Source organism: Daldinia vernicosa, assembly GCF_022497035.1.
Source record: "Daldinia vernicosa strain CBS 139.73 unplaced genomic scaffold F5Y00scaffold_31, whole genome shotgun sequence".
NCBI classification, from domain to species: domain Eukaryota; kingdom Fungi; phylum Ascomycota; class Sordariomycetes; order Xylariales; family Hypoxylaceae; genus Daldinia; species Daldinia vernicosa.
This window is the reverse complement of record NW_025953947.1, coordinates 31,888-44,238: the sequence shown is the minus strand read 5'-3', so window position 1 is coordinate 44,238 and position 12,351 is coordinate 31,888. Positions and strand designations below refer to the sequence as shown.

At 47.0% G+C, this 12,351-nt stretch overlaps 6 protein-coding genes across 6 annotated transcripts; 5 read left to right on the top strand and 1 right to left on the bottom strand.

Annotated features, from left to right (window-relative positions):
- Positions 1 to 82: 82 nt before the first annotated feature.
- Positions 83 to 876, top strand: F5Y00DRAFT_109113 (uncharacterized protein). The gene has a single exon (XM_048003893.1). The coding sequence runs from the start codon at positions 237 to 239 to the stop codon at positions 849 to 851; it is 615 nt and encodes a 204-aa protein (XP_047863661.1). The 5' UTR covers positions 83 to 236; the 3' UTR covers positions 852 to 876.
- On the bottom strand, positions 877 to 2,187 carry F5Y00DRAFT_109112 (DHS-like NAD/FAD-binding domain-containing protein). Its single transcript, XM_048003892.1, has one exon. The coding sequence runs from the start codon at positions 2,099 to 2,101 to the stop codon at positions 902 to 904; it is 1,200 nt and encodes a 399-aa protein (XP_047863660.1). The 5' UTR covers positions 2,102 to 2,187; the 3' UTR covers positions 877 to 901.
- A 1,025-nt stretch (positions 2,188 to 3,212) lies between these two features.
- On the top strand, positions 3,213 to 4,459 carry F5Y00DRAFT_263159 (cation efflux family-domain-containing protein; the record flags this gene model as incomplete). The annotated part of the gene is made up of 2 exons (XM_048011482.1): positions 3,213 to 3,777; positions 3,846 to 4,459. The coding sequence occupies 2 exons, from the start codon at positions 3,213 to 3,215 to the stop codon at positions 4,457 to 4,459; spliced, it is 1,179 nt and encodes a 392-aa protein (XP_047863659.1).
- An 819-nt stretch (positions 4,460 to 5,278) lies between these two features.
- F5Y00DRAFT_263158 (actin-like ATPase domain-containing protein) lies at positions 5,279 to 7,143 on the top strand (the record flags this gene model as incomplete). Its single annotated transcript, XM_048011481.1, has 3 exons — positions 5,279 to 5,333; positions 5,434 to 5,879; positions 5,932 to 7,143. 3 exons carry the CDS (start codon positions 5,279 to 5,281, stop codon positions 7,141 to 7,143), a joined length of 1,713 nt encoding a protein of 570 aa, XP_047863658.1.
- A 725-nt stretch (positions 7,144 to 7,868) lies between these two features.
- On the top strand, positions 7,869 to 10,172 carry F5Y00DRAFT_240289 (alpha/beta-hydrolase). Its single transcript, XM_048008206.1, has 5 exons — positions 7,869 to 8,113; positions 8,162 to 8,412; positions 8,477 to 8,549; positions 8,605 to 9,270; positions 9,827 to 10,172. Exons 1-5 carry the CDS (start codon positions 7,984 to 7,986, stop codon positions 9,859 to 9,861), a joined length of 1,155 nt encoding a protein of 384 aa, XP_047863657.1. The 5' UTR covers positions 7,869 to 7,983; the 3' UTR covers positions 9,862 to 10,172.
- Positions 10,173 to 10,829: 657 nt separating this feature from the next.
- F5Y00DRAFT_109028 (uncharacterized protein) lies at positions 10,830 to 12,303 on the top strand. Its single transcript, XM_048003891.1, has one exon. The coding sequence runs from the start codon at positions 11,145 to 11,147 to the stop codon at positions 12,135 to 12,137; it is 993 nt and encodes a 330-aa protein (XP_047863656.1). The 5' UTR covers positions 10,830 to 11,144; the 3' UTR covers positions 12,138 to 12,303.
- The last annotated feature ends 48 nt before the right edge of the window (positions 12,304 to 12,351 follow it).

Genomic DNA, 12,351 nt, shown 5'->3' with positions numbered 1-12,351 from the left:
AGATAAACCTAAACACGTTGGCTAGGCAACCGCTATAGTAAGTACCGATATCCCGGGACCGTTTAAAAAGGTACCTAGATAGGTCCGTGCGTTCCAAGTGAGATTTTGGGGTTGCAGATGGGTACATCGAAATGCATCTTAGGTAATAGTACGGTACTTCAGCAATTTTACTTCAACATTGGAACCTTTTTTTCTTTCCTTTTCTTTTTTTGCGAATCACGATAAACCTCTCCAACATGGATAAATTAGTATGGCGAAAAGCTGCAAAGGCCACAGCATCCTTCCGACCAGCACCCACAAAGATAATATTCCTCAATCAACCCCGCCTCGTCCGATATGCTAGCACAGTCCCGTCGATTACGCAGCCATCGTTTTGGAAGAATATGATACCGAAACCATTCCGACGCTCACAACAACAATCTGTGAACTGGGGTGTGCCTAAGAAACCCAAGTCAAAAGAATGGAATCCAGCTACATTCTATATCGTCATCTTCCTCTTCATTGGATCCATGGCTATCCAGATGATCGCACTGAGGAAGGACTTTGATACGTTCATGAGGCGGTCCGAGGTTCGCATTGGGTTGCTACGTGAGGTCGTAGAAAAACTACAAAGAGGCGAGGAAATTGATGTCGAGAAAACCTTGGGCACTGGTGATGCCGAGAAAGAGAAAGAGTGGGAGGAAGTACTCAGAGAAATCGAACGCGAAGATATCCTCAAGAATACGACGAAACCCGAAAAGTCAACCCAACCCGTGGCAGATTCCGTAAAGGCTGAGTCCAGTAGTCCAACCGTTGCGGAAATGAAGGAGCATCCTAAGACGAAGACCGGAAGCTACTCGAGTTTTTTCTAATCTATAAATTATATTGTAGGTTGCATATATACAACACGACTATTATGCTATTACGACATCATGTCTTTGAATACTGAGGCGTTATGCTGTTTGGGGTTATGGTCATGGCCCTCTGCAGCAACCTTTATACTAGAGGACTGTCTTAATTGCTCTACAAGAGCAGGTAACAGCTCGTCAGTGGACAACTCTATTCTTGCTCCTTGATTTCCCTTTTGGGACGGATCGAGGTCAGCAAAGAATGTCTCTTCTCCTCTGACGCCTCCAAGGTTAACAATCGCGATGGGGATGCCTCGATCCTTAGCCCTCTTAGCCAATCGCCACGCAGAATAAGTCGCTAGGGATGTGCCTAAGACCAATAAGCTTCCAGCATTTTCAATGGCTTGTTCTGCTGCTGCCCTGACGGGCACGCGGATATTCTCTCCGAACATGGTGACTGCTGGTTTCAAAATCCCGGCCGTGCTAGTCGACTTCCATGCACCATCCGTATCAACCTCGACCTTCGCACAACTCCCATCCGCAATGACAGGCGGAGATGCAAGACATCTTGGACAGGCTGGGTAGCGGAATGTTGTGTATGGCGCATCTGGAAGATCAACATCACCGTCAGGATTCGTCCTCAAACCCCTAGCTCGTCTTTCATCCGGATTCTCTGTATCCAAAGCACCGGAAGCTAAGACGTCTTGTAGGAAGGCTGCCCAGGCAGGGTTTAACCTAGCTAGCTCATGCTGAAATGCGTCTCGCGGTAGTTCTTCGTGGCACGACGTACATATACATGATCTTAAGTAGCCATGCAGCTCGATCGTGGAGAGTTGAGGATGAGCTTTTGGATGAAACGAATCCACATTTTGCGTAATCACACTCCGAACCAGTCCCAAGTCACCTAAGTGTTTCACCGCATAGTGGCCAGCATTAGGTTTTCCCTTCAATAGAGTAGTCCAGCCGAAGAAACTCCTAGCCCAGTACCGTTTCCTAGCCTCGTGGTTTTGGAGAAACTCGCTGTAATAGATGGGCCGATATGTCTTGTTCACTCGATATGTGCCATTAGGTCCCCGGTAGTCTGCAAGCCCGCTAGCTACAGATATACCAGCCCCCGTAAGGACCACGGTAGAAGGAGAGCCTCTTGCCGATGCTGCTCCAAAGAATTCCTGCAGGGCCGCAATAGCTCCCGAGATGGTATTTGCGGTCTGGGGGATGACAGTGGGAGATGCTAAGACATCCGTATACGGTATTCGCATATATGGTTTGCGCATTTGGAGAGATTAATAATAAGATATAATTATATTGAAGAATTTAATTGGTGATAAAGTCTAATTCATAATCAATCATATAAAGATGATATGTAACTCTTTATTGTACCAAAAAGTTTCAACGATAAACGATAATATTGGGTGAAGTGAAGTCATTACTTGTTAGGTATCTTACCTAAGTCAAGCCATGAGAAGTGAAGAAAAGATGAGGTAAGCCACTATAAATGTAAGGTTTGGGTATGAGGTATGTAACGGCGGGTCAACCCGTAAGTACCTAGGTACCTAAGGTAAGCTGCATTTGCCATCTTTTGATTAGACGTTGTGTTACGCTAGGTACCTATCATAGTAGAACCTCTTATGTATAATCCGTACCTACATATAGATATAGCGAGTGCAATTGCGAATGTGATACCGCTATAACGGTGACTTTTGGTTCAAAGACCCCTGAAGACGTGGGGTCGGTTAGGGGCTTTTCCAGTTTCTTGATCCCCACGCTGCGGCAGAAGCTGACGCAGCTCTAGTCTACTATGTAGGATCTTTTTTTTATAATTTCTTTTATAATTCAGCTAAAAAGATCAAATCAGATGGATTCTTATTGGCTCCCCAATTGACACCGTTCTCCCACGCCGACCCATCCGATGTCGTCGCAGTTCAAGGAACGCGCACGCATGGCAAGCATTTTCTACATACTAGTACAACGGCCATTCATGTTTTAGATATACATAATCTCATCTTTTCACAGGTTGCCAGTCCCAGGCATTAACGCGCGTCACCTGTCATATTACGTGGTCGGCGTACCTTCCCTCTTAAGATGTTTCCCCAAGGTCAACTGGGTTGGCCATGTCTAGGCGGCCTGAGCCTGCGCCAGGCTGTCGCAGCCGGGCCTGAGCTTGCAACATTGACTACCGGATTAAGCCCAAGCTTTATCCGTCAGCAACAGCCCTTTTATCACATTAATTGGACACATAAACCACACCGGTCACAACCACGTCGAGTCTTTCAAACTTCTTGTTATCCTTCTCCTTCTTCACAAGTACAATCTTTTTCTATCACTCATTCTATCACTCATTCTTCACCATTTATTCATCGCCAATACACCCGTCTTTTCCCTATCATGGCAACGCTCTCTCAGACGCGTAGCCATAGTGGCCACAAGCATGGTCTCGGACATCATCACCATGATAATGTTTACCTTACCTCTCAGAATAAAAATGATGCCGGCGTTCGTATTACCCGAATTGGTCTATATTCGAATCTTGGTATGGCAATTGCAAAAGGGGCTGGTGGTTACTTGTTTAATTCCAAAGCAATGGTTGCCGACGCAATCCATAGCTTAACAGATCTCGCATCTGATGTCCTGACTTTGGCTACTATATCTTGGAGTTTGAAACCCCCCACGGATAAATTTCCTTATGGATTTGGAAAGATCGAAAGTTTAGGATCGCTGGGTGTGTCGAGTATGCTCCTTATTGGAGGCATTTATATGGGTTACGGCAGTCTCTTAACGCTCTATGGTCATTTTTTTCTCGATCCGTCCTCTGCAGCAGAGTTGATAACACACGCGCATGGACACGGTCATAGCCATGGTCATGAGCATGGTGTCGATGTAGTACCCAGTCTGCATGCTGCATGGTTAGCTGCGGGCACTGTTGCCCTCAAGGAGTGGTTGTATCATGCAAGTAGGTCTTCCAACCAATTTGATGAAACTATATGATAAATGTTGGTGCTAACAAATCATCCTTCATAGCTATGAAAGTTGCCCGCGAACGAAAGTCATCGGTCCTCGCCTCGAATGCCGTCCACCACCGAATCGATAGTCTCACGGGTATTGTCACGTTGGCAGTGATTTTAGGCGCAAACTTGGTAGAAAATGCAGCATGGTTAGATCCTGTCGGGGGTCTTCTGATATCCTTGATGGTGGTGAAAGCTGGAGCTGAGAACACTATGGCGGCTTTTCTCGAATTGGCCGATAAGACTATCGATGATGAAGTCAAAGCTTCGGTCCGAAAACACGTCCAGAGAGCTTTCTCAGATATTCCTGAGGGGCATGAGATAGAGCTCCGAGGTGTCACAGGTGTCAAATCTGGTCAGAACTATCTAGTGGACTTGGAGGTAGCCGTGCCAGGAAACTGGACGGTGGAAGCTGTTCACGAAACGGAAGAGCAAATCAGGACTCGGGTCGGCAACAAGGTACGGGGTGTCCGCAGGGTGCGCGTCCGTTTCCTGCCCAAAGATACCGTTGCCCCCAAGTTTGACGAATTCATCCCTGGGGACGTAAGCCCTCGATCGAGCCCAGAGCCAGAGGACGATAACAATCACGATCACAGCCACAATGGGAACGGAGACAACAAGTCGAAGTAAACCTATATGAGGAGAATATAATCACTTTTGGCGTTGGGGCGTTGGTTACATTCTAGGCACCTCGGACGGTCGGCATTCGATGATACCAAAATCATCCGGGAATAAAAGGTGAGGCTCTCTTGATAGAGCCTAAGTGTACTATATCTTCGACCTGCGTCATCGGACGAACGGTATTCGGAAAGATTTAGCACTCGATGTTGCTAACAATAGCATTTTGATGAACATAGCAAAAGCAGAAAGAGGACGTCTGCGAAGCTTCGAAGAGATTAGCAGATGTCATGGCATTAGCAATACATAGCAAGCAACATGGAAAGACTTATAACATATGCGAGTTCGGAGATGTTTTGCGCATATCATAACCTCGGCGCCAAGGCCGTAGCTCTAAAGGTATAAATCTCTATGTACATATATACAGTAATCCGTTATGTACCTCCTAACAAGTTACTTGGGTACATGCAATGCATGCAATACACCCCCTCGGGTCTTCTAGAGCCGCTCTATCAGTTTCCAAAATTGGAGCTAATGACGTTTTAGCCTAAATTGATAAGGGATAAGGGGCGGCATTGCCCCGCGATACCGAGATCTAGGTCACTGGTGTCATAGTATTAGACGTACGATCCCGTAAATCTTTCATCAACAGCTCTTCATGAGCTTACCTACATAGTAAATAATTTTGAGGGACTTTATTAGAGTTCGACACTTCTAGGATTACTTTCCTGTCTTAGAGTGATATTCCCATGCTTAGATTTTAGACTTTATGAATCCCTACCGTTTCTAATTCTGATATACACTTAACGTTGATTTAACTAGCAGAACAATATGAGCACCGGGCCATTATACCTCGGGTTTGACCTCTCAACCCAGCAATTAAAGGGTGAGTTCATACAATTGTTAGCCATACGCTAGAGTTTCTATACAGAAAGAAAACCTTTCTATTCATTTTAAGGAATAAAAATTTTGCTAAATAGCAACAGCAATTGTAATTGCTTCAGATCTCAAAGTTATCTCTGAAGCCAAAGTCGACTTCGACGCCGATTTTGCTGCCAAGTATAAGATCAAGAAGGGCGTTCAAACAAACGAGGATGAGGGTGAAGTATATGCACCCGTGGCCATGTGGGTTGAGGCAGTAGACCTCGTCCTAACCCGCCTGAAGGAGAAGGGTTGCCCTGTTGAGCATATTAAAGGCATAAGCGGTTCTGGTCAGCAGCATTCAAGCGTCTACTGGAGCGAACATGCTGAGTCTGCCTTAAAGACACTCGATAGCGGGAAACCCTTACTCGACCAGCTGTCCAATGCCTTCGCCTACGAGTTCGCGCCGAACTGGCAAGACCACAGCACCCAGGCTGAATGCGATCACTTCGATGTTCACTTGGGCTCTAAGCAAAAGCTAGCCGATGCCACAGGGAGCGCTGCTCATCACGTAAGTGGCCTCGTGGCCTTAGCGAAAAATCAACGTAACTAATATAGAGTAGCGTTTTACGGGTACGCAAATTCTAAGAATGCGAAGGCGACGTCCCGAGGTCTATAGCAAAACTGCTCGCATCTCGCTCGCCTCTTCATTCTTAGCCTCGCTATTTCTAGGAGCCATTGCGCCGATAGACATAAGCGATGTTACCGGAATGAATCTATGGGATATCGCCGGCGAGAAGTGGAACGAGTCACTCCTGGAGTTGACAGCAACTAAGGAGGGTGTACCTGAGCTACGGAAGAAGCTTGGTGACGTACCACTAGACGGCGGTGGGAGCTTGGGTGGCATTTCCCCGTACTTTGTAAAACGATACGGGTTTAGCCCCGACTGCCAAATCGCGCCCTTTACGGGCGACAATCCCGCGACGATCTTATCGTTACCTTTACGACCACATGATGCGATTGTCTCGCTGGGCACGTCTAGTACGTTCCTTATGAATACGCCTAGCTATAAGCCTGACCCCTCGTATCACTTCATGAACCACCCCACCACAAAAGGGCACTTCATGTTCATGCTGTGTTACAAGAACGGCGGCTTAGCCCGCGAGAAGGTCCGCGACAGTCTTCCTCAACCTTCGGGCTCAGACCCCTGGGAGAATTTTAATAGACATGTATTAGAGACGCCACCGCTAGACGTAAAGAAGAAAGGCGACAGGGCGAAGCTAGGCCTGTATTTCCCGCTACCGGAAATCGTGCCGAATATCAAGGCGGGTACCTGGCGGTACACTTGCAACAGCGCAGACGGCTCGGACCTAAAGGAGGCGTCAGACTGGGGCGCGGAGGCAGACGCCCGTATAATCGTCGAGTCCCAAGCTTTATCGATGCGCCTGCGCTCTCAGAACCTGGTATCCAAACCTACCGACCGCCCACAACTCCCCGCCCAACCGCGCCGCATCTACCTAGTCGGCGGCGGGTCGCTAAACCCCGCGATCGCGCGCGTGTTCGGCGACGTACTCGGCGGTGCGGACGGGGTATACCGGCTCGACGTAGGCGGGAACGCGTGCGCGCTCGGCGGCGCGTATAAAGCGCTGTGGGCGCTCGAGCGGCGCGACGAGAACGAGAGCTTCGACGATCTGATCGGGAAGCGCTGGCGGGAGGAGGATGCTATCCAGAAGGTGGACGACGGGTTCCGCGACGCGGCGTTTGCGAGCTACGGGAAGGTGCTGGGTGCGTTTGAGGATATGGAGAAGAGGATCTTGGAGGTTGCGCATAACTAGACTGGACAGGTAGACTAGACTAGGCTGGCTTAGAATTCTGATGAAGTGATGATATGATATGATATACCTGAGCAAGGAATGGCGAAGAAGCATGTGCTTGTGTGAGTAAGGAGGTTCTATTATATATATGTAGCGCTGGATGTCTTAAGTTCAAGACTGATTACAGCAAGTGACATATTCACTTTAGGTTGTTAGACGCCGGTATTTTGAGCGAGCTAGGCTAATGTGATTCATATGAGATCGAACTCAGATCCAAGTAGTAGCTACTTGTGCAAGCAAATATATCTCTAATGAAGCATTGCTATGTAATTATCATCCAACTTTTAAGTGACGAATAGCGGCGAGTTTGAAATGCCCCCAACTTTAGCAGGTTTGCATAAGTGTTGCTAAGCTACTACATACCTCCTATTTAAAACATAGGTTGGTTTTTATACTGCAGCTTAGTAAGTTCATTTACTTATGAACCATCAATCGTAATTCCCGCTGAAGATAAAACACATTTACCGCGCCTAGCCTGTAGTACCTAGGTAGTGTTGGCAAATTGCCCCTTTCCACGATCCGAGGCATGTGAGAGTGAAGTGTGGCTTAGTCTTACATACATGAGCTCACAATCTTCGACGACGTCATCAGCTGGTATCCAATCATGAGACAGATGAGTTCGTAATATGCAAAAACACGCGACTAATACTACTTACTATTCATTAAATTTCATTGGTTTGTTTATCGCTTCGATCTCATTATCGTGAAGCGGATTTACAATCCCCTATCCCCTCACCGGAGGCATTGTATGTACGTATAGATGCTAATGGGTAGGCTTGTGGGGTTTCGCTTTTTCCAGACATGATGATCCTAGGTTCCGTTTCGTACTTAGATTGCATTCTTTTCTGCGCATTTCTGGCACCGCAGCTGATCATACACGTCGGGTTGCTCGAAACCGTATTAGTGGGCTTACAATGCTTGCCCTTTTTATGTAAGTCCGTTATTGAAGGATATATGAAAAATACTAATGTGGCAGCAGTATTTCAATTACCTTTCGAGCTCATTCACGAACGCTACTTTGTCAGATATGAGCAGCAATCCCCATTCGTACAGAAGGCATCCCTATTTGAAGACCTTGTGATCCGGTGTGTTCGCTATGCGTTTGCAAACATACCTCCTAAAGTTGGAAGGGTATTCTTTTCCAAGCCGGTAGCCCTGCCATTCCTAAAGTTCAGAATGTTGCGGCATGGCTATTTAACATCTCCCATATATTGGCATGAACATAATGATGTAAAAGAGTTCTTAACTTTAGCGAAGGTGAACACGTCTGAAGGTCTTGCTAATCATTTCACAGAAGCGTTTCAAAGGAATATGGATCATCAAGGATACAACAGCAAAACCCGACGTCTGCATATTTTACGCGCATGGTAAGAGATAATGTGCAAATCCGGCACGAGATCCGAGTGACTAACAGCAATTCAGGGGGTGGCTTCTCAATGGGGTCGGCATACTTTTACCTCGAGTTTCTGCTCACATGGCTGAGCCTATTAAATGATAGCGGATATAAAAACCCAGCTATCTTTGCTCTGGACTATTCGCTGGTCCCCGATGCCAACTTTCCAACGCAGCTGGAGGAAGCTATTGCCGGCTACGAGCATGTGCTTTCAACGGTGCAAGATGCCGACAGGATTTGCGTCAGCGGAGACTCAGCTGGTGCTACCATCGTGCTCAGCTTGCTACTCCATCTTGCTAATATTGATCGCCATCTTGAAAAGATGAATAGAACTACCGGAGCGTGGCGCCTGGCAAAACCTGGGATGGCAGTGCTTATTTCACCTTGGGTAACGCTGGTCTCTAGCAAGCATCAAAATACCACAAGTGACTACCTTAACGCCGAAACCTTGCATCGATATGCGCATCAGTACGCAGGAGAGAAAGTGTCGGTCAACGATCCGCTTTTATCACCGGGCAATTGTAGAGATGTTTCGTGGTGGAAGCATGCAGCACCCTCGCGAGGCATATTTGTGGCTTATGGCGCCGAAGAGGTATTGGCGCCCGAAATTTCAGCTCTTATCAAGTTCTTGGAGAAAAATGACATAAAAGTTCACAGTAGAGAAGAAAAGGGAGGAATTCATGCTTGGCCGGTAGCCTGTCTATTTCTTAGCAGCTCACCAAGCAATAGACGAAAAGGACTAAAGTCTTTGGTGGAGGAGATTCGAGATAATATTCATTAGATCCAAACCATATCTCATACATACACTATGTAGTAACGCAGCCGCTTGGCATAGGACTCATGTGAGTTCTGTAGCGTGCTGATGTCATGTCAGATTAGATCAAGTAATGCCATCATAAACTTAACAACAGAAAAGAAACCATAGAGTATATAACGAGTATATAACACTCGGCTTCTAAACTAATGTTATTACTTAGTCTCTGGACAAAGCTCTTTGCATAATTATCATCATTCATGACGCGCCAAGGCGTTTCGCGTTTCTTGCGCCAGAAGCAAGAATCCTTAGAGTATTAAACAACTGCACCTATGTAGGTAGGCTGTATACTAAGTGGACACCGAGGGGGAAAAGGGTAATGAGATAGGTTAGGTACCTATTATAGAAAGTCCGAAGTAATGTCACCTGAGTTTCGGATAAATCTTCCAAAAGCAAAAGAAATAGAAAAGGATACAAGGCTGAGCAAGAGTCATTTACCTCCGGAAAGTTGCCTCCAACCTGTGCAGCCTAACGATCTGCGGGAGCCTTGATGAGACCGGCTTATGCGCGACAAATGTCCTTGATCCTCTTAGTGTCGATGGCGACACACACGTGCTAAATTCATTTGTGACAAGATCAACATGGATGGATATATGACCTCGACAGTTCATCTGTGTTGAGATAGTTGATATGTAATTCGTATAAATCTACACGAATGTGTAGATATGTAGATGGAGGAGTTGAGTGACCATCCTTTTAATATGTAATGACAGATAATTCGTATAGGGTGTTCGGTGAGTACAAGGAAGCATGTTACATTAAAGTCGGTGTTCGATTTCTAGGTTGTATTAATTTTCCTGTCCTAATTTTTTTAAACTGTGGCGGTGCCAATCGCGATTACTGGGACCCCCTGATTTGATTTCGCCGTTCTGGTGGTCTTTGCGGATATAAAACCAGTGCTCCTTCGCCGCCCGTGCTGCGGTCGACAGAATTTGGCGCAGAGTTCTGAACCCGCTGCATTGGTTCTAACAAGACCCGAGCCTTCCCTTGCTAACCAACGTAATCAGCAATCACACACGCACGGACCTACCATTACACCCCACCTTCACCGCCCGGCAATTTACAACGCTGAGACGCCGCGTCCCATCAATTATTGGCCTTTACCTTTTAAGAAGGTTTTTTAATGCTCGGCGTACCGAATCAGGCCGACCCGCAAAGTTGAAACAGTGTTTTGTATTGATATTTGGACTGTACTGTACAATTCGATTCAATTCAATTCATTAACAGGTCCTTTAGTCCCGCGGTCGAAGTCACTATCTCCTAGGCAGTCATAAGATTCTTTGTGCGGAACCTTCTTGACTCATTCAGTACATTCAGTACAATACGGTTCGGGTACGAATAAGTACCTAACCAACCATTTAATTGTGTTCTTGCCTGCGCGGTGGACTATCAGTTTTAGGCATACAACGCAAACACACCTCAGACCTGCATCATTGTGTGCGTATGATCATTGGGTGTTACCTCCTGCATTAGTCCACCCCTACTTTCCTGCTACCTCCTGCCCGCGTACCTATCTTGTACTGTAGGTACTACCTCTATAACTATTGGTCGCGACTAGATAAAAAAGAGGCCCACCCTTGTTCTCCTAGCGATTTTGACCAGCCACACACACTGCACCTACCCAAATATTTCACCACAAAAACGGCTGCACTGCAACAGAGTCTCAAAAGAGCTGCCCCGCCATTCCAAAGCTCTGACCCTCCCCAGTTTTCTACGGTCTACCGTTGCGAAATTTTAACATTTAACATTGAGACCATGTCAACCCAAGACAGCTCGTATGCGCCAAAGTCGCCCGACCTTTCTTCTTTTTATTCCAGCTCAACCTCTGACATTCCCCAGAACCACAACGCCCCAGGTGGCTATCTCTTTCAAGCTGGAATTGGGGCTGGTCCAGGAGCTGGTACAGGTACAGGGGCTCCTTTAAGATATAATAATCAGCCACAGCCCCACCAATACAGCACTTATCCATCTATACCGTCTTCCGTACCGCCTACCAGCGCTCCTGCATACGGTAGTAACGGCAGCAACAACACCGCTTTCAGCACTTATCCGTCCCAAGGCAACGCCGGACAACAAGGACAATACTTCTCTCCCCGACAACAAACACAATTCGCCCAAACAAACCAATCGCCATATATTTTACAATCCCCGAACGCTTCCGCGTCCTACAACTACTCGTCCTATCCCGAGCTTGCATCACCCGCTACTTATCATCAACCACAAGCACAGCTACAAACACAGCCTTCCCAACCCCAGACCTCGCAACCACCTGCCGTTCCTGACCAATCCAACCCGTCAAAACCACAAAGCACTATGCCGCCACGAAAGATCGCGCCGGCAGCAAAGCAAAATGAAATAGAACCGTCTCCAGTCAAAACCAAGTTCCCTACAGCGCGTATTAAACGAATAATGCAAGCGGATGAGGAAGTGGGTAAGGTAGCCCAGCAAACCCCCATTGCAGTCGGAAAAGCGTTGGAACTATTCATGGTGCAACTCGTTCGTAAGAGCGCCGAGGTGGCTAGGGAGAAGAATTCCAAAAGAATCACGGCGCCAATGCTAAAGCAGGCAATAAGCTCAGCTATTGAATGGGATTTCCTACAAGACATTGTCGCGAAGGTGGGCGAGGAGAAAGAAGGTGGCAAGAGCTCCGGTAAAACTAAGCCTGATAGTGATAGCGACGAAGAAGGAGACGCTGGAGAGGCCAAGAAGAAGGGAAGAGGCGGACGCAAGAAGAAAGCGCCTGCGTAGCCATTGGCTAATACTATGTCATCTGGTTCTCTTTCTACGGGCTACACGACAGCAATGAGGTCACGATGAATGATTTAGGCCACTGGCGTTTATACCTAGGGGCATTATACCGGCGTTGGAGGTTTAGGGGCTACCCTGAATTTATGATTGGAAGACGGTTCTGGGCGGCTTGCGAAACGAATATCACCAATTATGTGGGCAATTAGGTACTTAG

What these genes read in the sequence shown, in the direction of transcription:
- F5Y00DRAFT_109112 (XM_048003892.1), bottom strand. Translation starts at nt 2,101, where the DNA reads ATGCGCAAACCATATATGCGAATACCGTATACGGATGTCTTAGCATCT.
- F5Y00DRAFT_240289 (XM_048008206.1), top strand. Translation starts at nt 7,984, where the DNA reads ATGATGATCCTAGGTTCCGTTTCGTACTTAGATTGCATTCTTTTCTGC. An exon ending in ATTGGCATGAACATAATGAT is followed by an intron (nt 8,413 to 8,476) that starts GTAAAAGAGTTC and finishes ATCATTTCACAG; the next exon opens with AAGCGTTTCAAAGGAATATG. An exon ending in AATTCATGCTTGGCCGGTAG is followed by an intron (nt 9,271 to 9,826) that starts CCTGTCTATTTC and finishes AAGAGTCATTTA; the next exon opens with CCTCCGGAAAGTTGCCTCCA.
- F5Y00DRAFT_109113 (XM_048003893.1), top strand. Translation starts at nt 237, where the DNA reads ATGGATAAATTAGTATGGCGAAAAGCTGCAAAGGCCACAGCATCCTTC.
- F5Y00DRAFT_109028 (XM_048003891.1), top strand. Translation starts at nt 11,145, where the DNA reads ATGTCAACCCAAGACAGCTCGTATGCGCCAAAGTCGCCCGACCTTTCT.